Source organism: Anolis carolinensis, chromosome 2, assembly GCF_035594765.1.
Source record: "Anolis carolinensis isolate JA03-04 chromosome 2, rAnoCar3.1.pri, whole genome shotgun sequence".
Taxonomy (NCBI): Eukaryota; Metazoa; Chordata; class Lepidosauria; order Squamata; family Dactyloidae; genus Anolis; species Anolis carolinensis.
The window spans coordinates 240,650,895-240,678,458 of NC_085842.1; the positions used below are offsets into that span (position 1 = coordinate 240,650,895).

Genomic DNA, 27,564 nt, shown 5'->3' on the forward strand with positions numbered 1-27,564 from the left:
AATCTGTGAACCTGGGAACACATCTCCAATATGGGTTGGATGGTACTGCCTCACCCATCCTCCAGCTCAGGTCTGGCACCATTAGACTCCCAACTCTTTGGGTCCCTTAAAGATACTTTGAGTAGAACTCACTTTGAAGTTGAGTTGGTACCAGCAAGGAATACATGCATTTGTTCCATGCTGGTGTAAGGCCACATAAGTTGATGGAGACTATGTAGTAAAGTAGTACATATAAAAGAAATGTTCATTGATATTGTCACCAATTTTCAGCCATTTTGAAATATATATATTCTGAGAAAAATGTGTGACATTATTTTTGATGACCTTCATATGCTAGCCTCCCTATATCATCTGCAGAAGAAGACAGAAGATACCAAACTAAGTTGAAAATATATTCTTAGATTTCTATAAAGAAGGATTAATGAGTCCACAGATACCATTCATTGTTTTACTAGGAAGGTAAAGATAAAACTCTACCAAACAGAGGCACATGGTGACTCATCCTTCAGACATCTACAGTTTGCTAGACTTCTAGAGATTCGAAGGCCTGGAAGTGAGAATATGTATAGTCTTGATGGTTATCTAAGACTACCCATGATGGTTTTCCAGGTACTATTTTTTCTTGAAAAAAAATAGGCAGAGAAACTGGAAATGGATTCTGGAATATTTCTTTCCCAAAAATGATATCTAAAACAGAAATAGCAGAAGACATTTATGAAAGCCAAGATACTGGCTCATTCTAATTTCTAGTTTTAGTTTCTCATCTATATATATAAAAGGGTAATGAAATTTCGGTCTAGGACAAAACAACAAAACTACACATCCCAGAAACACTAAACTTGGCAGCACAACCCCTCATCCATGCCTCTACGTTCATACAACAAAAAGAAAAGAAAAATAAAGTCCTAATTAGAGGGAGAGGACTAATTGTTTTTATCCAATTGCTGCCAGTTAGAAGGCTACGCTCCACCCACTTGGTCTGCTGTCAGTTAGAAGGCTAAGCTCCACCCACTTGGTCTCCTAGCAACCCACTTCAATCAGGCCTCTTCCACACTGCCTATAAAATACAGATTATCTGATTTCAACTGGATTATATGGCAGTGTAGACTCAAGATGAGCACCAACCCCCAGAGTCAGACATGACTGGACTTAATGTCAGGGGAAAACCTTTACCCTTTACCTTAACTACCACCAATTCCTCAATACTTTATTTCCCATACCACCATACTTCGCCACAGCAATGCGTGGCCGGGCACAGTTAGTGTCTTTTAATGGAAATGAATATTGTATGTCTACTTAGTGTTATGGAAGACAAGAGATTATTTCTCTCTCTCTGATACTAATGTCTATTATTTCTTCTGTTTTACTGGCTTTTGATTACTTCTTCTTTATAATTTTTATTTGAATTTTAGGCCTATATACAACGAAAGTGGGGGAACATCAGTTGATTTAGTAAAGAAAGAATTAGTTTTACAGAGACAAACAGCAACAACAGAGGAAAAAAGAGAAAAGAGAAGAAAGAGAAGAAATTGGGAAGAAATATGGAAGAAAAAGCTAAAATTCACAGCTGCAACTGACATTCGAGAAAATTGGTACAAAATGCCATTCCAATGGTACTATACACCAGTAAGGACAGCAACATTTTGTAAAAGTAACTCAAACCTATGCTGGAAATGTGGAAATAAAGTGGGGATCTTTTTCCATCAATGGTGGACTTGTGAAAAATTGGACAACAGTACATCAAAAGACACAAGAGATATTAAAAATTAAATTTTGAATAGAACCAGAAATGTACCTGTTAGGCTTAACAAAGGTTAAACTGAATGAAAATCAAAACAGAGTGCTCTTCCACATAAGTACGGCAGCCAGATTAGTACTGGCCAGAATTTGGAAAGAAAAGAAAATGCTGACTATAGATGAATAGATAGTTAAAGTAATGGACATAATACAAATGGACTGTCTGACACAAAAACTAAGAAATGGGAAAAATAGAACAGACTGGTCAGGTTTCATAGACTTCATTAGAAAAAATGGAATGGCTTTTATAACAGATTTATCCTGTGTATGAAAGACAATTTAAAGAAGGAGTGCTGGGAAACTAAGAAAAGCATAAAAGAACTAAAGAAGAACTCTTAAAAGGAAGATGGGAAGTCAATTTTTAACCCTCCCTGGTTTTTGGTGGGGTTTTTTTTGTGCTATTCTTCTCTTTTTTAATTATTTCTAATAAAGCGGCTCAACCTGCAGTCCTTACAGTTCAGGATCTTGTGGTATCCTTTATAGCAACATTGTTTTAAAGCAATTCAATTTGTAACTATTGCCTGAACTGCACTTTCAATTGTGTCATATTATATGTACAATAGAGTTTGTGTTTCTAAAGTAACAAAGTAATTTTAATCTCTAAAGGATGCTGATGTCACTTTTAAACATTTTTCCAAACATTTTCTGTTTTTCCTCCTTTTCATTTCTCCTTGGCAGATTCCATTTCAGTCTCGCGGGAGTTAAGCTATAGACTGACTGAGAGTGGCAAGGAAACAAGAACATAGGCATTGATAATTGCCTGGGGAAATTGTTTAAGGTAGACATGTGGCGATGAAGAAATATTTATCAAACTGGATAAACAAGAAATAAAGATTCGAGCATTCGCCGATGATGTAATTTGTATAATTGAAAACCCAAAAACTAAAATAAAAGATTGGATAAATAAAATAGAAGAATTTGGAAAATTGGCAGGTTTTAAAATAAATAAAAACAAAACAGTAATTTTAACGAAAAACATGTCAATAAAAAGCCAGAGGGAATTAAAGGAGATATCGGGATTCCAAATAACAAAAAAATTTAAATATTTAGGGGTATGGATAGCTAGTAAAAATAACCAACTACTAGATCTAAACTACGGAGAAAAATGGAAAGAGATTAAAAAAGACCGGACAAACTTAAATATATCTCTTATGGGCAGAATTGCAGCCATCAAAATGAACGTTCTACCAAAATTATTATACTTATTTCAAAACATCCCTATTATAAGAGGTACTAAATTAATTAAACAGTGGAATACAGAATTAACAAAATTTGTATGGAAAAATAAAAAACCACGAATTAAATTTAATATAATGATTACCCCCCAAACAAAAGGAGGCTTTGGCCTTCCAGACTTACAAACCTACCATGAGGCTTGCACATTAGATTGGGTAATAGACTGGGTTAAATTGGGGGGGGGGGGGGAATTAACTATAGAGGGATTTAATTTACGTTGGGGATGGCATGGCTATCTATGTTACGACAAAATGAAAGTAGATAAAAATTTCGGGAACCATTTTGTGAGATCATCTCTGATTAAAACATGATTAAAATATAAAAGATATTTTTAGAACAAAATTCCATTATGGCTCTCTCCATTAGAGGCAAGCCAACGGAGATTACTCGGATGGGAAAATTGGCCGACATATAAAGAAAATCTATTGATTAAAGAATTAGAAGAGATCCAAAAAAATTATAAAAACGTATCTTGGTTCCAATACCACCAAATAAAAGAAAGCTATAAAACAGACAAAGAGATTGGATTTAATATGACTAATAATTGTTGGGACGGTCTTCTAAAAAGAAATAAAAAAGTAATAACGATCTTATATAATAAGATACTTGAATGGAAGACAGAATCTGAAATATTAAAGGACTCAATGTTAAAATGGTCCAGAAATGTGGGCAGAAGTATAACCATGGACGAATGGGAAAATATCTGGAACAGAAAGATGAAATATTGTTATTCTATAGAATTAAAAGAAAATTGGTTAAAAACAATTCATAGGTGGTATCTAACACCAAAAAAACTCAGATTATTGTACAAAAATAGAGATAAGAAATGATGGCGATGTAAAGAAAAGATAGGGTCATATTTTCACGTTTGGTGGAATTGTAAAAAAATTAAAAATTATTGGAAAGAGATAGATATGGAATGTAAAAAAATTCAAAAAATTGACCTTGATTGTAAACCGGAATATTACCTATTAGGACTTTATGATATGAAAAACAAGGATAGAATATACTCTCCAGGGGAAAAAGAAAATAAATCTAAAATTTATATATATGCTGTAACAGCAGCAAGAATAGTGATAGCCAAAAATTGGAAAAACCCTCATTGCCCTACAAAAGCAATGTGGTTAGAGAAATTAATGGATATAAAAAATATGGATAAACTAACCTATTTACTAAAAAGAAGCACCGGTAAGGCAATGAAAGAAACAGACTGGTCCGAATTTGAAGAATACATAGCGGAAGAACTGAAAGGATAAGACAAGACACAGTATGGAAGAAAGAAGATTGGAAGTCTACCCCTTCCCCCCTCCCCCATTAGGCTACCTTTCCGGACGTCTGAATTCAGGCTCTTCCCCAAACTTTCCCTCTGACTCCCCAAAACCTATCCTCTTACAAATCTATCTTTCAATTCTTTTTAGTCCAATCTCACCAGCCCAATAATATGTATCCAATTCCTTAGGACTTTCAGAATCACTCATTCACCCCCTATTAACCCTCCCCGACTAACCTAAACCCTTCCCTCCCCATACCTTCCTTTAGCAAAACTAGAAGATGTAAATCTTTTTAAAATATTCTTTAATAAAAATGATTTTTTTAAAAAAAGAAATATTTATCCCTTTTTTAATAGTCAAAAAGAGACAAGCTTTTAAATGCACAAAACATCTGACGTGTTCTTGAATGTAAATATTTAAACACCACAACCTTTTATAACATACAGTTCAAAGTGACACTTTAGTAAGTAGAGCACAGAGCACTAGGAGAAAGTACATTCAAAAAATAATGCCCTACATTTTTTCTCAGCCATTAACAAAGATTGAAAAGTGCACTTTTGTACTTGAAATCTGATGTTTCTCCCACACGTGTACTGAATTTCAAGTCATTCTAACAGATGGTAGAATTGTAGTTAACTGTTAAGATGGCATCTATTGAAGAGTTCCATTATAAGCAATGAGCTGTAATTTAATTCTTGGTTCACTAAAACACAAGTGTGGTGAAAATCCATACATGTTTGTGTGCAGTTGTGCAGTTTATATAAACTTTGTTGAGTAGTGATCTAAAAGAGCTAAAGGGTCAGAAAATGTAGAAACCGAGCCCACAACCAGCAATCCAGCGATGTTGCACCGTGAAGATGCCATTATTAGTGTAGATGCCATTATTCATGCACGTCTATAAAGGAGGGTTAATGAGTCCAGAGATACCATTCACTGCCCTTAAAATTCCAAGTATGTTAGTCAAATTGCTTTATTAGAGAAGTTAAAGATAAAACTATACCAAACAGAGGCACATGGTGACTCATCCTTCAGCCATCTACAGTTTGCTAGACGTCTAGAGATCTGAAGGTCTGGAAGTGGGAATATGGATAGTCTTGATGGTTATCTAAGACTACCCATGATGGTTGTCCAGGGGCTATTTTTTCTGGGGGGGAGGGGGGGGAATGAAATAGTGAGAGAAACGGGAAATGGATTCTGGAATATTTTCTTCCCAAATATGATTTCTAAAACAGAAATAACAGAAGACATTTATGAAAGCTCATTCTAATTTCTAGTTTAGTTTTCTCATGTCTTTTAATGGAAATGAATGTTTTATGTCTGCTTGGTGTTATGGAAGACAAGGGGTTATTTCTCTCTGTGTGTTACTAATGTCTATGATTTCTTCTGTTTTACTGGTTTTTGATTTCTTCTAATAAAGTGGCTCAACCTACTGTCCTTACAGTTCAGGATCTTGTGGTACCCTAAAGGATGCTGATGCTTTTAAACATTTTTCTAAACATTTTCGGTTTTTCCTCCTTTTTAGCTCTCCTTGGCAGATTCCAGTTCAGTCTCATGGGTGTTAAGCTTTAGGGTGCTGTAGAGTTCCGGTTTATCCTCCATGCTGTAGATTATAAAACCTCTGTATGAGGGCATTAGAAGTTTTTGAGTGTGGTGCCATCAGTTTGCTGTTGACATCCATCTCTGCTTCTTCTTGTCTTCAGAGCTATTTGGGAATGTGCAGGTGCGGAACTGGTGCCTCTGTGCTTCAATGGGCTGGATGAGGCACAGTAAACAGAAGCTGAATCCCACAATCATGGAGGCTCTATGGATAACTTACTCGTATGCAAGTCTAGAAATTTTAGGCAAAAAATCAACTAAAGAAACCTGAGTCAGCTTATCCATGGGTCAGCATGAGTATTATACAGAAAATTTTATCAAGAATGTAAACATCCCTTTCTCTGAGTAAAGTGGTGAAAGGTATATTCATCTCGGAGAACTTAAAAGAAGCATGGATCCCGTAGACATATTCATGAGGTAGACTTATACATGAGCATACTGTATTGCAATGCACTCTACGTGGAGCGGCCCTTGAAAATGAACTGAAAAATGCAGCTAGTCCAAAGTGCAGCAAAAACCATGTTGCGTTTGTCAAGTTTTTGATAGGCTATTTCAGCGTATTTCCTTCTCAGATAAGCCAAAACAAAATATTGAATATTTGTTCTTTTCCCACACTACAGCAAATGTATGAAGGGGGCATAGAGGGAACTGGGGAAGAGAGTTTTGCTCACAAGCTATTAATGTGGGAAGGGTTCCTTTCCTTTTGCTATTGTACCAATTGTACATGCAATACACCTGTCTTCTGCCTCTTTCCTGTTGAGAATACCAGCTATAGTAAACACACTAAAGTGCAAAGAGGGATATATCCCTGCCAGTTTAGCTCTGTTTTAAGTCAATGTACACAAGACAATTATGCACATCTTGTTTATCTTCAAACTTTAAAGGTGCTGAATTCCATCCATAAAACAGACACTGGGGGACCTATCAGCTGGCACTGCTAGTAAATCATGTACTCCTGCAGATTTCTCACAGCTCATGGCACCTAGCAAGCGTTCATGGGTCAAGGGAAGTGATATTCAAAACAGAAAAGAAAACTCTAAGCCTTGTAATACTTTATATGTTCTCCAGTAAAACTGTGTACTACTGTATAATACGTTGTGAGGCGGCTCCATTCCCCATTTACTGACATGGCAAAATTGTAAAGGCTGCTATGTGGGGAAAGAGAGACAAGAAACTACCTTTTTCCATTTCTTTGCAGTAAGAAAGTTATATTAGGATTGCGTAGTCAGCCCTATATGATATTATCAGCCTTCATGCTTTTGTATAGCAACACCAAGCCTCCTTGGTTTGGATTGGCCTCTTACATCATGTCATCAGTTGTGAAAATGATAGAGATTGTAGTTCTACTGCCTTGGGAGGCAAATCGGTCTGCAAGCCTCCCTTTGCTGTTTTTCTGTCTGGTTTTAATGCAGAGTTTGACTATGGGAAACAGTATAAGATACTGTTAGCGCCCACTCTCCAAGCCTTTCTTCTTCTTCTTCTTCTTCTTCTTCTTCTTCTTCTTCTTCTTCTTCTTCTTCTTCATTCACACAGTCGTTTCCGACTCTTTGTGACCTCATGGACCAGTCCATGTTGGGTTATCTAGCAATCATGCATGCATTTTCAATGTGGGATGGTTTATGTAGTCAGTTTTGTTTGTTGCTTAGTAACCTGAAGCCAAAGCTGCATTCCAGAGTTGATGGCACCATTTTGAGGTTTTGCATGTGATGTGGGAAATAGGAGTATACTTCCTGGAGACTTACAGGAAGTGAGATATGCCTTTAGAATTTGGGACATAAAAGGGGAGACTTTCTTTTGTTCTATCTCTTTGGCTCTTTCTGCTCTTCCTGCTTCTTGATCCTGCCATACCATGCTGATGTTACTATTTGTTAAGAGATATGTAGTATCCTGAACTGTATTCTTTTGGAACTAAGATGTTTTTACCTGCATGACCATCATCATACAAGATTGTGAGTAAACATATTTCTACTATTTTACTTTTGATGTCTCTGATGCTTATTTTATGCACATGACTCTTTAAAGGGAAAGGGAGGCTGGCTATTTTTGCTTTTTTCTCACCTCTGCTCACATAAACCCCTAGTCTTCTGCAGTTTTGCTACTCTGCACCAATATCTAACTATATCGGTATCATAATTCTAACAGGTTATGAATATATTTCTAATAGTCCATGCCAGAGCTCCCTGTTGGCCGTCGCTGCCCCCAGTTCCCAGTTCCAAGCCTTTCATGCGAGCTCAAAAACATGGCTTTTTAGATAGACCTTTGACCTTGTGTAATCTATGTTCAGTTTTAAGGGTCAGTCACTCCACACTTTGATTTGTTACTGCAGATAGTCAACTATAGTTGCAGGTTCTACTGCGTTTTAGGAATTTTTTACAATTTTTATCAGATGGGATTTTATGTGTGCTGTTGTTTTATATTTATGTGCTGTTATATGTTTATGTACTGTTGTTTATATGCGACACTTTGAAGTGTTTCTGTGAGCTGCCCTGAGTCCCTTTAGGGAGATAGTGGCAGGGTATAAATTAAAAAAATGATTATATTATTATTATTATTATTATTATTATTATTATTATTATTATTATTATTATTATTATTATTACTTGTTAGAGTATGGTAGTAGAACCCGGAACAGCAACTGTGTGGAATGGCAGTGAAAACTCCAACCAGCAGATAGCAGCAAGGATTCCAGTCCACTGATTTGAAAATATCACACTATCTTACTCTAGCAAGCTTCAGTAACAGGCCACAGCAAATGAAAAGTCCTGTAATAAGTACTCCATCTGGGAAGTGCATCACTGTGGGACCCATTTTGGTCTCCAGTTTTTGAGCTCCAGTAATACTGTATACAAGTATATAATTCTAGTCGATAAAGATGGAATCTTGTGATTTGTAGATAATAGTGAATTGGACAGAAACCCATGTCAATAAGAATTGCTTAAATGCTTCTTTGCTCTTCTTTCATAGAAGAGGTGTACAGACAAGCTGAGATCTAACAAAACAATAATTCTTGCCTCTCAACCATTTCTGAGTCCTCTTGTTTAGATCTGGGTGTGGAATGGCACAGTACGTTCTGGCTAATGGTTGCTGGCAAGAAAGAGCAAACACCTCCCAAACTCCCTTTGCTCCTTGACTTATTTCTACAGTTTCAGAAAAATATACTAAGGATCCAAATGATTTTCTTCCTCATACATCTGCATTCTCTGGTTCTACCAATGAATTGAATGTGTTATTTTCTCTATGGGACCACAGACAAACAAAAAATGTTGAGTTCTGTAGATTTTTTTAAAAAAAACTTTTCCTCTCCAACTACCTTCTTCTAATCATAGCAATGCACTCATGCTTACAGACCTTAATGTCATGCCCTGTAGTAAAGCTGAAAGAAGTTAAAGATCGTGAGAGATGTCTTACTGGCAGAATGCAATTGGTGGCAATGAGAGAGAGGGCCTTCTTGGTGGCCACGCCAACTCTTTGGAACTTGCTACCCAAGAAGGTTAAAACAGCCCCTTCCCTGACATCTTTTTAAAAACAGCTAAAGATCTTCCTGTTCGACCAAGCTTTTGATGAAAACGCTTAGCTATAATTAGCAATTCAAGATGTTGGCTTTAGCCTAGAAAGCCCTATATGGTTCGGGTCCAGGCTACTTGAGGGGCTTTATCTCTTTCTACCGACCCACTCAAGCCCTGAGATCCTCAGGAGAGGCCCTTCTCTCAGTCCCGCCATCATTGCAGGTGCATTTGGTGGGAACTCGAGAGGAGGCCTTTTCGGTGGTGGCCCCGTGGCTCTGGAACTCCCTTACTGGCCCTTCGTTAACAAATTAAAACCTTTCTGTGGAACCAGGCTTTCCCAGACAAATGATAATAGGCACCGCCAGTCTGATAAATATTTTGATAATATTTGGCAAATAACTTCAGTGGCTGGAGGTTATGGATATCTTTCAATGGTGCTTGCTGTACATTTTTAATATGTACAGCAAGCACCATTGATATATTAATTGGGTTTTTATATCAGGATATGATGTTTTAACTGATTATGTATTGTGGTCGGATGTATTTGTATGAATTGTATATGTTGTACGCTGCTTTGAATCCCACCCACGAGAGAAAAGCGGGATAGAAATGAATTATTATTATTATTATTATTATTATTATTATTATTATTATTAATAATAATAATAATAATAATGACAGGAAGGCTAATTTTTATTGAGTCATGCTAATGTTTACCATCTGTCTTGTTGAGTTGCAATAGTTGTATTAGACAAATGTTTTCAAATATATTTACTTCTTATTGTAAATTTGTTTTATAGGTTATTGTTTTACATATGTATATTGTTTTGTATTGTCTTTTATATAATGTTGTAGACCACTTTGGGTCCCATTTAGGGAGAAAAGTGGGATATAAATAAAGGTTTTGTTGTTGTTGTTATCTTACTCCACAACTCCAACTCCAACACACTCACTATATCTGCCACTGTACCTTCTATTAAAGTGAATGTGTGCCAAATGCAATGGAACATTGGGCTACAGTATGTCTGCAGGGTCTTCCGTGAATGTGAAACAAGATTCATTTGGTTCCCAGAGTGCAGCAGTTCCGGGCATTCAATAGTGGACAGATACCTGGGCTTTTGTTGTTGTTTAGTCATTCACTTGCTTCCGACTCTTCGTGACTTCATGGACCAGCCCACGCCACAGCTCCCTGTCAGTCATCGCCACCCCCAGCTCCTTCAAGGTCAAGCCAGTCCCTTCAAGGATGCCATCCATCCATCTTGTCCTTGGGTGCTGCCATCATCTTGGCATCTGTGTCCCCTGGATGAACTTCAGCACGGAGAGGCTCTCCTTTTTATATTGCTGATTCCTTCTCTGTTCTGCAGGTATCCTCCGACTCACTGGCCTAGACAGAAAGCAAACAATCATGAACACTCCTTGTTGCATTTCCTGTTACATCTACCTGTTAAAACAAACTGTTACTTATAAATCTTAATTTGTACAATCCGGTTTTCGAGCAATAAATTTTAAAATAGTCTTCTCTCAAATCAGTTTTTCAATTGCAGCTCTTTTTTGTCTTGTAGAAAAGGATTACGCAGGCACACCTTCCTGTATAATCACTAACTCCAGATTGCATTGCATCAGCTTTTCTTTTTACTCCTCCTCTACTTCAAATTTATTCAAACAATATAAAAACTTGAGTTATATTTGCTTCATTGGCATTTAATGCTTCCTGATTATTTGGGAAGTAGAAAAGTCAATTGATCCAGCTCTTGTCAATGAGACACAGTTGGCCTCTGGAGCAGGAAGAGTAACTTTGGCTAACATACCAAATACACCAATGATAGCTGATAGTTTTTCGTAATGAATCTGTTCCATGTTTTAGTCTAAACTTTTTAAAGTGTTTAAACTTTAGCAAAGCCCCCAAATAAGCCTAACACCTTGGATAACTAACAACTGCAGCAAATTCACCATACCACTGATATTGAAATGCACAGAGAATGTCTCTGAACAGAGATATTATGGCTGTAATTATTTGTGTACTAGTCCTACTGCAATGCAGTGTATCTCTAGCTATATCTGAAGGTTGTCCAGAAACCCCAATTCTGGAAATGAAGCAGCAAGGTTGTTCCATGGGGCTAGCTACTTTGAAAACAGTGCCCTCATGTTGAATCAAAGATATTCATTATTATTATTATTATTATTATTATTATTATTATTATTATTATTATTATTACAAGCATTTATATCCTGCCCTTCTCACCCCGGGGGGGGGGGGGGGGGGACTCAGGGCGGCCTTATAATTATCAATCATTAGATGCTTAGCAAAAATATATAACATAGTATATTAAAATGTTACAATTAAAATTAAAACAAATAGCATTAATTAAAAGTCCATTACAAGTCCATTAGGAGGCCCCGGTGGCGTAATGGGTTAAACCCTTGTGTCGGCAGGACTACTACTGACAGGTCGGCGGTTCGAATCCGGGGAGAGCATGTGAGTTCTCTCTGTCAGCTTCAGCTCCTCATGTGGGCACATGAGAGAAGAATCCCACAAGGATGTTAAAACATCAAAGATCCAGGCCTCCCCTGGGCAATGTCTTTAAAGACAGCCAATTCTCTCACATCAGAAGCGACTTACAGTTTCTCAAGTTGCTTCTGGCATGAAAAAAAGTCCATTTTTAGACCCAATTCAAAGTTTTGATGCTAAAGTGTAAATCCCTAAATAGCTTAGTATTGACCTATCTACAAGGTAGCTGCTCCAATATGTTCCTGCCTGTCTTTTGAGGATGCTCCTTGGGTGATGCCAAGAAACTTCTCATCATGCTGGAGCTTGAATTTATTTTAAATCCACATAAAATCCACTTTAGGGAGGCGGCTTTAAACAACTCAGCCAGACAGGTCCTGGGCCTCACCAACCCCAGAATTCTGCAAGAAGCAGAAAACGCATTTAAAGTGAATTCATGCTCTAGTGTGATGAGGCACCTGGGTAGGACTCCTCTATGGAATGTCCTCCTAAGGAAGATCCACCACTCTCTTCCAGCAGGCACTCACCTCTCGATGCTATTTGAAGGGTGTATTTGTTTTTTATTGTTGGAGTGTGGGGGTTTCTTCGTGTAAACTTTGCTGAGATTTAATGTAAAAATTGTTTTATTGTAAAAATTTGAGTTTTAATATATTGTTTTTGTTTTTATATTTTTAAATCACTGGCATTGCCAGTGATTATATCAGTAGTATTGATAGAGGAGATCAAAGATTTGGGAGTCTCCCTGGGAGAGGAGACCCGTGCCAGCCCCAAAGAGAGGGTTCAGCAACACCTGGTTAGCTTGCGAGAAGCAAATGAAAATTATAAATTTCCCTATTCCCAATAAAAGGCTTCCCAAGTTTAGAAGCAGAGATAACTGAGGTTTATTCTGTCCAGCTGGATCAGGATGATGGCAGCAATAAGTTACAAGAAGAACTAGCATGCCATTACATAGAAAAATACACGTTATACTTTTGCTTTTTGAATTTTCCGCTCCCACCCACCCAGCTGGCTCCTCGCTGATTGGTCAGGGGAGCCGCTGATGTCAGAAGGCAGGAGGTGCGGTCTGGGGGCTTGCACGCTTCATCCAATGAGAGTGTGAGCCCCGCCTGTGACATCACTCCCTCACTGGCCAATTGGGAAGTTGGAGGCACGGCAACAGGAAAAACAAAGGAAAACATATGTTGATGATGGGATTATGAGTGACTCTATGGCGAGTCGTTTGTCAAGCGATCTGGAGAAAGCCTTCAGGCTCTCAAACTGGACCTGGCAATGGATTCATTGATTGATACAAGAAGTCTTTTGAATGAGAGTCTGACACATGTATGCCAGCCCATTGTGAAAAGAGCAGAAGCAGTGGAGATCTTGATGGGATTATGAATGATTCAGGGTCCTAGGAGGATATGGCTTTTGTTTGGTCACCAGTAGCTAATTCTTGTCTCCTTCACAGGAAGAATTAGCCTTTTATGATGAGTGATTTAGAGTGTCCAATTTTTTCTCTCTTTCTCAGATGGTCTGGACTTTGCCCACCGAGATCTGAGTAAGAAATCCATTGTTTTCTTCTTCAGGAGGTGGTCATGGTAATCCTTATTGGTAACACATAGCCTGAGGGCACCCTGATGGTGTTCAGACTGGGATGTCGTGCTGGTCAAAAGTTCACATCGGGGTCACCATGCCTTGTTTATAAGGGGCAAGATATCATAAGAAATAATAAGGATAATAATAATAACCAAGAGAAATAATTAAAACATTGATAGGAGAGATATGTGGAACCCACTGTGGGGAGAATCATGAGATCCAGCATCCCATGGGTTGGGGAAACAAACACAATCAGTCCTATGCGGCATCCAAAAGGGCTCTGATCTCCTTTTGCTTTTCCCATAAGGGAATAGAGGAATCCCAGGGGACCCCATCAGCCCAGGCAGGCAAAAGGGCTTGCTGGGGTCCCCCCCCCAAAGACTAGGAAGCAGTGTGAGGATTACATGGGGTTCATGCAGGGAAGGGAGAAAGGGGTCCCTGATACCTAAAAGTTTATAAAAAGACATAGAAAAGACCGTGTTGCCTGTGCTCATTCATAAAAAGGCAAACTCATTCATGAAAAGGGACCAATTCATATGTGGATAGGCAAATCAGAGCCATTCTGGTCATGGAAGGCAGCCTGCAAAGTACTCCCTTTGCAGGCAGGTAAGAGAAAGCAACATCGGATACAATTTATTACTCTGAGTTAATATGTAACAAAGGACAATGGAGCCTCAATGGGGGGAGAGTGCCTGAGGTTTTTAGCTACTGTAAGGGATACAATGTATCTCTATGACTGAAGACTTTTTGAAGGGGAAAACCAGGGTTTCTGTGAGCCTGTGGAATTCCTGGCAGGAATCAGCTGTGTGTCAGAGCAGTGTGAATGCAGGGGCTTGCGTGTTTGACATCAGTTTATAAATATTTTAAACAATCAGATAAACCAAGAACAGGGGGAAAGGAACCCTGAAAGAAGGTAAGGCTGGCTGAATTCCACACTAAATGAAGCACTACCTGCTGCAACATTTTGTTAACATGCCAGGGTTCCCCACCCAAATCATTGGCAAAAAGTTTTCCTTTGTTAAAATGATCATGCATTTTGTGGATATGATCTGAAAAACACTTACTGGAAGAATGCAAAATTCACTTCACAGTTGGCAAAGATTTCAGACTGTACTCCCACTAGCAAGCAACAACAGTTAATGAAATCATACAAAATCCCCTTCTGAAATATTCCTTGTTTTCAAAGTACTTCAGGCTATGTTCTTTGCTTTTGAACTGACCAAAAGGAGTTTTATTGATCTCCTTGTCCTGAATTATTTTACAACTTCCTTTTTCTCTTTCTGTGAACTTTTTTATTGAGTTCTAACACAGTATGTAAAAGGATATGATGGTTTTTAAGGCTTCTGGGCAATCTTTTGCTTTGTTCCTTAGAAGTTCCTAACAAAGGAGTTGAGAAGAAACAGCATGCTGTCTCCTCTCCCGCTACGTGTTTCTGGATCCCCAAAATAAATTGAGAAAACCAGTTTTTTTTTAAAAAAAAAAACCCTCAGAATTGAGGTTTCATGCATTTTTTGAGTCTACTTACCTTGATTTTTTGGATCTCTGCCATATAATGCAGTTTAACTGTGTTTTGTGGTCAGTGTAGAGTCAAATAATGCAGACTGAACTGCAGTGAATTGGGTTATATGAGCCTATGCTGCTATATTATCCAGTTCAATCTGAATTATAATGGCAGTGTAGATGGGGCCAGTGTTTCCTAACTTTTGCTGTTTGTTGCTCTGTGTTTTTTATTTATCAAATAAATTCACATTTCTTGTTTAATTATGGAAATTAAAACCATAGCAAGTTTTGGGTCAAATGGCCTAATATTCCCAATAGTCTCTGCCAAATCCAGGCAGTTGGATGATATATTAGTCCAGTTAGAATCGCACCAGTGAATGTGGAATTTACCTACCCTGTTTCCCCTAAAATAAGACATCCCCAGAAAATAAGACCTAGTAGAAGTTTTGCTGAATTGCTAAATATAAGGCCTCCCCCAAAAGTAAGACCTAGCAAAGTTTTTGTTTGGAAGCATACCCGCTGAACAGAACACCAGAGCATGTAGGATTGGTAAATGTACGTACCATAGAGTGTTGTACATGGAAATAATGGTAGTAACAAGAAATTATTGATAGGATTCACAGTTTGTCTGGTTATGCTGGTTTGTGATGACAACTACTGTACAGCATATAATAAATGTTCATTTTTTGTTCAACAATAAATGTGAATTCTTCTTCATGAAAAAATAAGACATACCCTGAAAATAAGACCTAGAGCATCTTTGGGAGCTAAAATCAATATAAGACACTGTCTTATTTTCAGGGAAACACGGTATGCATTGATATGTTTTCAAAAGTTGATTCAATAGGACATTAGCAAGTAGAAATAAAAAAAACTAAATAAATAGTCTCTTGTTCTCTAATGTGGGCTCCATCTACACTACCATACAATGCAGTTTCATAATGCAGATTAACTGCATTGAACTGGATTATATGTCAGTGCAGATTCATATAATCCAGTTCAATGCAGTTACTGTGCATTATATGAGTCTACACTGACCATTATAATGCTGGATTATATGGCAGTGTAGATGAGGCCACTGTTTGGCAAAGTGACAGACTCTTATTACAACTCTGTGATACAAAAAGATCCTGCATTTTAAAAACAGACAGAAAACTGAGGTGGTAAATGCACAACAGTGCATTTTCCTATAGGAAAAAAGAATAGGCTGGTTCTCCCATAGGTTTTGATTGGTAAACTAGTGTGGTAAATGTCACGCTTACTTCAAACGACCAGCATGAACACAGACCAAAGGTAGCTGTTATCAAAACCAATCTTTATTGAAGAACACACGACTTGGGAAAAGTCGAGAATGACATAATGTTTACACACAATCATTTTTATCACCTTTGCTACAACGTCACACCACACGTAAATATCATCACCAAACCCCACCCCACATATCACATTACTACCACTACAACACCAACTATTCATTAAAGCTGTTTTGATTCTCACTCCAAAAGTTCCCATGCTCCGGTGCCAGGTGTCTGCATGAGCTATCGGGGAGTGCTTGTTGTTATGGCTCCGATTCCAGAGCTTGCAGACTCAGCTCTGGGAATTGGCTCCTTGACATGGCGCCCCCCCTGTCGCCGACCTCTTCTTCTGTGCTTCGCCCGACACGACTCTGAAACAAACCAAACATGAATACTATATATCCATTTTATCCAAAGTCCCCATATACTTTTTTAACAAGCTGCGATGGAATACCGGATGTATTTTCCCCAGACTTTTTGGCAAGAGTAACTGGAAAGTCACTTCGTTTATGATCTCCTGTATCCTGAAGGGTCCAATGAATTTGGGGCTTAAGTTTTTCGAGGGCAGACCTAGTTTTATGTTTTTTGTACTTAGCCATACTAAGTCCCCCTTCTCCAACTTATCGCCCTCCATTCTTTTTCGATCTGCGAAGGTTTTATACTTTTTGTGTGCTTCCTTTAAGGATGCAGTCACTTGGCTCCAACATTCTTGCATCTGAGTTTTCCATTTCCCCACCACTGTTTCTTCATTCTCTGGCCACCTTGGCAATTGGGGTAACGGCTGGACCTCCTGCCCGTAAATTATTTCAAATGGAGTTTTATTTGTTGCGGAATGAATTGTAGAATTAAATGCTAGTTCAGCAAAGGCTAGCCACCTAGACCAATCGTTTTGTCTCTTATTAGAGTAGATGCGAAGGAATTGCCCCAGTGTCTGTTGGATACGTTCTACTGCACCGTTTGTCATAGGGTGGAAAGTGGAACTCATGCTCCTCTCTGCCCCTAATATTTCCAAGAATTTTCCACAAAATTTCGCCGTGAATTGGACACCCCTGTCACTGACCACCCTGCTAGGACATCCGTGCAGCTTATAAATATGATTTATGTACAAGTCAGCCAGTTTCTCTGCTGATGGTAACTTTGCCAGCGCTATAAAGTGAGCTTGTTTGGAAAACAAATCTAATACAGTCCATATATAACGATGCCCCTTGCTGACAGGTAATTCCCCCACAAAGTCCATAGCCACACATTCCCAAGGTCTGGTAGGTTCTGCCACAGGCTGCAATAGTCCCATAGGCCTCCCCCCCTTCGATTTATTCATGGCACAATCGTCACACTGGGTAATATAATTTTTTATGTCCTTTCTCATCCCTGGCCACCAACAATGTCTTGCTATGGCTTTCGTCGTTTTTGTAATTCCCATGTGGCCTGCGCTCTGGTTATCATGGAAACGATGCAAAATTTTAGCCCTCAAAATTGCAGGAACGTACAATTTCCTTTTTACAAACCATAGTCCCCCCTTTTGTTCCCCTTTTTCTGCGTTGGATAAAATCCATTGGTCCCCTTTGTATGATTGCGCCAGTTCCTTCTCCCAAATGCCCCCTTCGATAATTCTGACCCCTGCTGAGTTCTCTCTTTCTGTCTGTGCCCTCGTGCTGACTGCTAACCCCCATTGTTTTTCGGAAAATACAGTCCCTTCCTTTGCTGCAGCTATATCCTCGTGTTGAGGCATGCGTGAAAGGGCATCGGCCAGAATGTTCTGTTTCCCTTGGAAAAACTTCAATTGGAAATTGAACCTGCTGAAGTACTGTGCCCATCTAATTTGTTTGGGGGATAATTTTCGTGGGGACTTTAAGTACTGGAGATTTCTATGATCAGACCAGACTTCAAATGGGATTTTACTTCCTTCAAGGAAGTGCCGCCAGCATTCTAATGCCTTCAGTATAGCTAACGCTTCTTTTTCCCATATGGGCCAACATTTTTCAGTCTCGCTAAACTTCCTTGATAAATATCCACATGGTTTCAAATTTCCATTTTGATCCTTTTGCAATAGTACTGCTTGCAGACTCAGCTCTGGGAATTGGCTCCATGACAGTAAATATACGTCAGTACAATTTAGATGGGGGGAAAGATTAGACTGATTCAGTAGTTTTTTATTTGTTTTGCACTAACACTTTTCTCTGGAATTGCTACCCTTTGTTTTATTTATTTAAGGAACAATTGCATCACACCCACATGGCGCAATTGGCTGAATATAAGAAGCTGATAAATGAGAAGGATAACAGCCTACGTTTTACAGAGAAACATACCTTGCAGGCCAAGCAGATCAAAACAATATCAGCGTGGTGTGTGCGAAATAACCACAGATTTACCTTACTATTGAATTGTGCAAATATTGGACACGACACAAATTTGTGGTTTCCTGGGTGAAGTTTTATACAAATAGGATGTGGGGTTTTTTTCCGTGTCAGGAGTGACTTGAGAAACTGCAAGTCACTTCTGGGCAACATCCTTGGCCATCTGCAATGACGTTGCCAAGGGGACACCTGGATGTTTCGATGCTTTTACCATCCTTGTGGGAGGCTTCTCTCATGTCCTAGCATGGAGATGGAGCTGATAGAGGGAGCTCATCCGTGCTCTCCCTGGGTTGGGTTTGAACTAGCAACCTTCAGGTCAGCAACCCAATCTTCAAGTCGTGAGGATAAGCCAGGCAGAACTAATAGAGAGTAAGAGAAATAATTTATCTATATTTTTCTCTTGTGTCATCAAAGATTAATATTTAGGAGTATCTCTCTCTTGTTGAAAGTGCAATAATGCTTAACACCGAAGAGTTAAGAATGCCTCATAGTGAGCAGCAGTAAGAGGGTTTAACAGTTAGACTAACCCAAAGTGTCCTTCTTCCTTGTCTTCCTACCATGACACCTCTGTGATATAAACTGATACTCCTGGGAATGTTTCTCTACCCCTTCTCCTTCTTGTTAGTCCTCTCTGCTCTTTCCCTGGTACGGAACTGCAGTAAATATTTATTAATTAATTAATTATTACAATATTTATATCCCGCCCTTCTCACCCAACAGGGGACTCAGGGCGGCTTACAATAAAACACATATATAAAAATTGTACAATGCACTATAAAACAGTTAAAAATTATTAACTTACATCAAACATTCATAAAACACATTCTAAAATACAGATGAGCATGTTCAATTTTAAAGGACTGGGTCTGTCGATTGAGTTCCAGCGTACATAATAATAATTAACGCTGCTAAGCACCATGAGTAACTCTCCTGTTTAAAGAATTTATCATACCAACCTGTTGTTAATCAAGAGAATGGAAACATCCTGGGATATGTACTGTACGTTGGTTATCTCATGTCTCTGCAGTAGTGCTATGGTGTTGGTTTGCTGATCTTCTTCTGCATTCTCTACTCATCGCCACAACAACAACAACAACAACAACAACTTTGTTTTTATACCCTGCTTCCATCTCCCCGAAGGGACTCGGGGAGGCTCACATGGGGACGAGCCCAGCAACAAACATAAGTTAAAAACACAATTCATGAATTAAAATAATGTAAGAGTATAAATATAAAATGACATAAAACACATCAAATGCTTTAAAACCTGGACATAAAGTACTGCATGTGCAGAGGGTGAACTCGTGCAGAACTCTGAGTAGGGCTCATGGATAAGGGCGGAGGAATGGTCTCATTAAAAACACTAAAAACCTATAAAGGTGAGGAACAGTGATAAAGTGCAGTAAGAAATTGTAAACAAACTGAGTACCTGGCAGGACTATTCACTCAAAAGTGCACCGGAACACCCACGTTTTTAGGTCCTTGCGGAAGGTGGACAATGAAGGTGCCAGTCTGATCTCCCTGGGGAGAGAGAGTTCCAGAGCCGAGGGGCCACCACCGAGAAGGCCCTCTCCCTCATCCCCACCAGCCGTGCTTGAGACAGAGGTGGAAGCAAGAGAAGTGCCTCCCCGGAAGATCTTAAGGCCTGTGTGGGTTGGTAGGGGAGGAGGTGATCATGGAGATAAGCAGGTTCTCACTATCCTGTCCTGCCCCTTGTGTGTGTGATACGGTCATACAGGAAAAAATTTAAAAACAGAAAAGTAGGGGGGGGGGGCTGGGAGACAACCAACTCGGGAACAGCAAAGGATAGGCAGGAGAGAAGGAAAATCATGCCCACTGATAACAAAGAACGGAAAAAGAGCACCCAGGACACATTCCTCAAAATCGGAATTTGAACAGAGCTCACAATCAGCTTCAGTATCTGAGTGCACTTCCAGACAGTGCCAAAATGCAGGACAAAGGAGTGGGTTTTTAAAATTCAGGACCCCAAAAGGTGTCCAAACCCTGCTGCTGCTCAGTAGTTTAGAGTCGTTTAGTCCACGCCTGTCGGCCGTCATCACCCCCAGTTCCTTCAAGGTCAAGGCAGTCACTTCAAGGATACCGTCCATCCATCTCGCCCAGAGCTGGCCCTAGGTATTTTTCAAGTGTAGGCGAACAGAATTTTGGCGCCCCCCCCTCCAAACCAATCACTGAAAAATAAAAGCGTTGGATAAGTAAAAATGTCGGATAATAAGGAGGGATTAAGGAAAAGCCTATTAAACATCAAATTACATTAAGATTTTACAAATTAAGCACCAAAACATCATGTTTTACAACAAATCAACAGAAAAAGCAGTCTCGACTGCGCCCCTGTATGTTTTGCGCCCAAAGCGACCACTTAATTTGCCTCATTGTTGGACCGGCTCTGATCTCATCCTTGGTCAGCCTCTCCTCCTTTTTCCCTCTATTTTCCCCAGCATCCAAGCTTTCCTGTCTCCTCATGATGTGGCCTAAATACTTCAGCTTTGCCTCTAATATCCTTCCCTCCAGTGAGCAGCCGGGCATTATTTCCTGGAGGATGGACTGGTTGGTTCTTCTTGCGCTCCAAGGCACTATCAGGATTTGCCTCCAGCACCAGAGTTCAAAAGCGTCTATCTTCCTTCGCTCAGACTCCAAACACAGACTTTCATAAACTATTCAGTCAAAATTATCAATTTCATAAAAAGCACTGTCTATATCTGTGGAAGGTTGCTCAAAAAGTCTTGAATCCAATTATTTGCTTTTTAGAAAATTGATAATTTTGACTGATTAGTTTATAATATATTTTAGTTTTTATGGTATCTTCTCAACAAGAGCTTCCCTATGTACACAGCAATGGCACAAAGTACATAATCTGTGCTACAGTAAGCTTTCCAGAGATTGTTCATGCCCCATGTATGCTAATTTCAATGCATTTCAGCCAATCCATGTAATGAGATGTTATATTCTCATTTAAGCTGTTAATACTTTTACAGCTGTGCCAATGAGGATATGAACAGTAGGCTTTCAAAAATATTTATTGCGTGCTCATAGAGGAGCAAAATAGAGAAACATGAGCTATTTTTCTAATAACTATTTCCTGGCAAACTGTTGGCGGAGTCGTCCTTAGGTATTTTAATATAGTAGGCAAAGGTAATTTTTGCGCCCCCTCCCCCACAGCACGGGGGCGGGGCTGTGTAGCACAGGGGGCAGGGCCCCGGGGTGCGGGGGGGATGTGGTGCAGGGGGCGGGGCCGTGTGATGTGGGGCCACACAGCGCAGGGGCAGGGCCACGCGGTACGGGGCGCATGACGAGGTCAGGCCGTGCGGGCCGCATGGCAGCAAGGCCCAGCCTGCAGCAGAAAGAGCCAGGCTGCAGCGGGAAGGGCCAGGCCATGCGGGAGACGTGGCCAGGCTACATGGGCCAGGAGATATGGCCAGACCACATGGGCCGCATGGTGGGGGCAGGCCGCGTGGGCCGCATGGCAACAAGGCCCAAGCCGCCGCGGCAAGGCCCAGGCCGCGGCATCAAGGCCCGTCCCAAAGGTGAAGGAGGCCGGGGGGGGTGGCCTCGATGGCACCCCTGGGACGATGGTGCCACAGGCAAATGCCTAGATTGCCTGGTGGTTGGACTGCTTCTGACTGTTGGCTAGCTTTTTAACTGTGTCATTTGACAAAAATATCAAGAAAAAGTTATTGACAACTTTCTGAGAAATCATGTTTTTGCATCAGATATTATATAAGTTCTTCAGCTATTTTGCACCATTTTCTGGATTTTGATCTTTGTTGAGGCCTTTGTTGCATTTTCATTGTTATAAGAGTTGAGCCAGCGGAAATGGTAGGACTGCAAGGGGTGGATGTGCCCCAAACACAAGCAAAAAGCACACATTAGACTGGTGGAAGGCTGTCATGACAAGAATTTGCTTGACATGCCTTCCTCTTGGCATGCCTTTCCCTGAATTTATGCCTCTTCAAAATCAAAAGCACTGCTGGTAAGAGCTAGTTTCCAGTTACAACACTTGAATGATGGAGATAAAGAAACTTCAGTATTTCACTTAACAGTTGTCTGATTGTTAAGGAGGAATTATCCAACTCCAGAAAAGTGGCAGAACGAAGGGAGGAGGGATTTCTTACAAACTATGTGCGTACATTTTCCCATCTTGAGTCTATTGTCCCATTGGTTTTAGGACAGGCATAGTGCATCTCCACCAGGCATGGGCAAACTTGGGCTTTCTAGGTGTTTTGGACTTCAATTCCCACAATTCCTAACAGCCTATTGGCCGAAGTGTGCCCATGTCTAATGTAGAATGAATGCAGTTTGGCCTTTAACTGCAATGGCTCAATGCTGTGGAATAATTGGATGTGTATTTTGATGAGGGCTTTAGCCTTCCTTGCCAAGGGGGCTGGTGCCTCACCAAACTACAACCCCCAGGGTCCCATGGACCTGAGTCACCGCAGTTAAAATGATCTCAAATGGCATTTATTCTTCAGTGCAGTTGTACTCTCAGGCCCCTTCTACATTGCCATACAAAATCCAGATAATCTGTTTTGAACTGGGTTATATGCCAGTATAGACCCATATAATCACATTCAAAGCAGATAATGTGCATTTTCCGCTTTGATTATATAGATTATATGGCAGTATTGAAGGGACCTCTGTTAAGACTTAAGCACCTGCTACTGAAACGGTGCACCAGACCTCAACTAAGCCCTGATCGCCCCCTGCTGGATGACAGGGGAATAAGACCCCAAATGCAGCAGCTTTCTATTCCAGTTCTCCTTTGCATCAGTTGCTTGAGCAGGACTGATGACTTGAAGGTTAGGTTGCTGACCTGAAGGTTGCCGGTTCGAATCCAATCCTGGAAGAGCATGGATGAGGTCCCTCTGTCAGCTCCAACTCCATGCGGGGACATAAGAGAAGCCTCCCACAAGGATGGTAAAACATCAAAACATCTAGGCATCCCCTGGGCAACGTCCTTGCAGACAGCCAATTCTCTCACACCAGAAGCGACTTGCAGTTTCTCAAGTTGCCCCTGGCATGAAAAAAGTGGCTTGAGCATTAGATCACAACTCTGGACGCCAGGTACCCAATTCCCACTTAACCATGGAAACCTGCTGGGTAACTTTGGGCAAGTCACACTTTCTGAGCCTTATAAAAACAAATGAGAAGATTGTCTTGGAGTCTCCGTAAGTCGGAAAGGATGTGAAGGTACACAACAACATCAAGGCTCTCAGCATAAGAGCACTCTTCCAATATTCAAGTGCTGAAAAACCTAAACCTTCAGGAGGACTTGTTGTGTAACAAATGTCTTCCATTCTGTTTAAAGCCATCTTCACAATGCATTGGCTGAAAAAAACAAAAACTCCCAATCTCTCTATATATAAATTTTCTGACCATTTCTAACTTAAAATAAACAGCGAAACTAAACACCCAAAACCCACAAAACTTGGCCACAAAGGACATGGTCATCCCCGCTGTGTTTAGACATCAAAAAAAAAACAACAACAACAACAACAACAAGAAAAATAAAGTCCTAATTAGAGAAAGAGGAATAATCTTTTCCCATTGCTGCCAGTTGAAGGCTAAGCTCCGCCCACTTTGTCTCCTAGCAACCCACTCTGCCATTTAATGGTGCCCATTAATCAGGCCTCTTCCACACTGCCTATAAAATACAGATTATCTGATTTGAACTAGATTATATGGCAGTGTAGACTCAAGGCCCTTCCACACAGCTATATTATCCATTTATAATCTTATATTATCTATTTTGAACTGGTTTATCTTGAGTCCACACTACCATATAATCCACTACAGTGTGCATTTTATACAGCTGTGTAGAAGGAGCCTCATATAATCCAGTCCTAAGCAGATAATATAAGATTATAAATATACAGTAGAGTCTCACTTATCCAACATAAACACCCTGGCAGAACATTGGATAAGCGAATATGTTGGATAATAAGAAGGGATTAAGGAAAAGTCTATTAAATGTCAAATTACGTTATTTTACAAATTAAGCACCAAAACATCATGTTATACAACAAATTTGACAGAAAAAGTAGTTCAGTGCGCAGTGATGCTATGTAGTCATTATTGTATTTACGAATTTAGCACCAAAACATCACAATGTATTGAAAACAATGACTACAAAAACATTGACTACTAAAATGCCAACTGCGTTGGAGAATCCAGAACACTGGATAAGCAAATGTTGGATAAGTGAGACTCTACTGTAATATGAAATAATTACTGTGATATAATAATACAGAACAATATAATCTCTAAAACCAGGACAGTAAATAAAGAGCAACACTCTGAAAGCAGGGAAATTGGGAATTCCAGAAAGGAAACAATCAGAGCCAGCTAACACTTCCCAACAAAGGATTCTCCCAGGCAGGAAGCAAGCAGGCTTTGATGCGGTCTGACCAAGACAGAATAGAGGGGTAGCATGACTTTCCTGGATCTAGATCAGGCATGGGCAAACTTTTTTGCCTTGGGGCCACATTGTGGGTCCGTCTGAAAGGGCGGGAGGGAGGGGGGCTGTTTGCACGCTAGGCTCGGGACTATGGTAGGGCCTGGGAGAGTGACAGGGTAGGACCTGGGTCATCCTCAGATTGTCTCCCAGCATTAGGACAGAGCTGCTTGCCCCATCCTTATGCCAGGAGGAAGGCAGGACATGCAACAACTGTCCCAATCCTCTTCCCCTGATCTTCGGGCTGCCCTCTTGGCATTATGCCAGGAAGAGAGTTATACAGGTGGTGGCTGAGAATGCTCCGAAGAGCTCTCAGCCACCACATGCCTTCCTTGAGCTATCTTCCTGAAGGATGGGGCTACTTGCACTGTCCTTATGCCAGGAGGAGGACGAAACACACGGAGACTGAGAGCACTCCAGAGGGCTCTCAGCTGTTGCTGCGTGGCTTCCTTCCCCACCTTTCTGGCATAAGGACATGGCAGGCCACCGTATCATGTCAAGAGGACACGGAAAATCAGGAGGGCCTGAGGTAAGTGCCCAGGGGACTACATCCGGCCCCAGGGCCTTAGTTTGCCTATGCCTGATCTAGACACTATACTCCTATTTATGCTGGCCAAAATCCCATTTTTTTAAAGCTGCCGCATCACATTGCTGGCTCATTTTCAACTTGTTGCCCACGAGGACTCTAAGATCTTTTTCACATGTGCTGCTTTCAAGCCAGGCGTCCCACATTCTGTATCTTTGCATTTCATTTTTTTCTGCCAAAGTGGAGTATCTTGCATTTCTCCCTGCAGAAGTTCACTCTGTTAGTTTCGGCCCATCTTCTCTAATGCGTTAAGATTGTTTTGGATTCTGCTCCTGTCTTCTGAGGTATTGCTATCCCTCCCAATTTGGTGATCATGCCTTCTAACCTTCATCTAAGTCAGGCCTGGGCAAACTTTGGCCCTCCAGGTGTTTTGGACTTCACCCCCCACAATTCCTAACAGCCGGGGAGTTGAAGTCCAAAACACCTGGAGGGCCAAAGTTTGCCCAGGCCTGATCTAAGATGTGGATGAGAAATGGGCCCAGGGCGGACTTAACGACCGAAGCAGCCGAAGTCCCACCCGGGGAGAACGCGGATGAGCTCCCTCTATCAGCTCCAGCTCTATCCGGGGACATGAGAGAAGCCTACCACAAGGATGGTAAAACATCAAAAAACATTTGGGCGTCCCCTGGGCAACGTCCTTGCAGACGGCAAATTCTCTCACTCCAGAAGCAACTCCGGTTGCTCCTGACACGGAAAAAAAAAGCCGAAGTCCAAAAAGAAAAACCCCCCAAATCACAAACGCCGGGGGCCTAGCGGTTCCAGGCGTTTTGGACTTCAACTCCCAGAAGCCTCAGCTGCCCTGTCGAACGGTGAGGGATTCTGGGAGTTGAAGTCCGCGGCGCCTGGGAAAGCTAGGGCCTGCGCAGTGGGTGCGCCGCGGTTGCTTCCTTTCGCCCTTTCCCGTCGCGCCTTCATGACGCAACCTCCAGCTGGGGCCCAAAACAACGCAACGGCTCGGGAAGAGGGAGAGGAGGCGGCGGCGGCGCATGCGCAGTGGGCGGGGAAGGCCCTCTCTGCCTCTCCGCTCAGTGACAGACGGGGCTGTGGCGGCGTCCCTTCGAGCGAGGGCGGGTCCTGCCTTGAGGAAGGCGTCGAGGAGCGGGGGACATGTGAGGAGATCCCGAGGAAGGAGAGGAGGAAGGAAGGAAAGGGTTCCCGGCCTCTTTCGGCTCCCTCAGGCCTCCTCCTCCCGGGGAATGAACCTCCCTCAGCCCCAGGAGGAGGAGGAGGAGGAAGGCATGGAGGACGCCGAGAAGGCCGAGGAGGGCCTGAGCCCGGAGCTGGAGCACGCCCACCGCATCCTCAGCGAGTTCCTGCTGGAGAAGCACCGGCCTTTGGCGGCTCCCTTCCTCGGGCCTTGGCCTCCGAGCGGGGCCTCCGCCTCCGCTTCTCCTTCAAGCAGCGAGCAGGCGCTGCTCCTCCTCCCCGCCGAGGAAGCCTCGCCGCCGCCCGGGATGTGCCTGCTCAGGATGGAGGAGAAGTTCGCCACTGGGCAGTACAGGGGCATCGCCGACTTCGTAGGGGACTTCCGGCTGATGTTAGAGGCCTGCTACCGGCTCCACGGCGTGGACCACTGGCTCTCCAAGCAGGCCCAGAAGATGGAGGGGATGCTGGAGCAGAAGCTGGCCCTGCTCTCCCGGTAGGCGTCCCGAGGCACCCCGAAAACTTCGCCTGCCCGTGCCCGCCCTCCCGGTGTTTTGGACTCCAATTCCCACAACTCCTAATAGCCGGTAGGCTGTTAGGAATTGTGGGAGTTGGAGTCCAAAACACCGGGAGGGCCAAAGTTTTCCCTTGCCTGGAATGTTTTACAAACTAAGTTTCTATGCGCCCTCGGAGATGCTGGGAAACCAAGGAGAGAAGCTGGCATAAAGGA

General features: G+C 41.4%; 1 protein-coding gene and 1 long non-coding RNA gene across 3 annotated transcripts in view; one reads left to right on the forward strand and one right to left on the reverse strand.

Moving 5' to 3' along the window:
• Nucleotides 1-16,285: 16,285 nt before the first annotated feature.
• LOC134296602 (uncharacterized) lies at nt 16,286-26,649 on the reverse strand. Its single transcript, XR_010003397.1, has 2 exons — nt 19,164-26,649; nt 16,286-16,653 (listed from the first exon to the last, which is right to left on the reverse strand). It is a non-coding gene; the product is annotated as an uncharacterized LOC134296602 (long non-coding RNA).
• The window catches only part of brd10 (bromodomain containing 10), a 52,809-nt gene continuing 51,889 nt past the window's right edge, over nt 26,645-27,564 (forward strand). For both annotated transcript variants that reach the window (XM_016991046.2, XM_062971941.1), the window contains exon 1: nt 26,645-27,330. In XM_016991046.2, the coding sequence (XP_016846535.2) occupies nt 26,678-27,330 (653 nt within the window). In that variant the 5' untranslated portion in view covers nt 26,645-26,677. The remainder of the gene's footprint in view (nt 27,331-27,564) is intronic.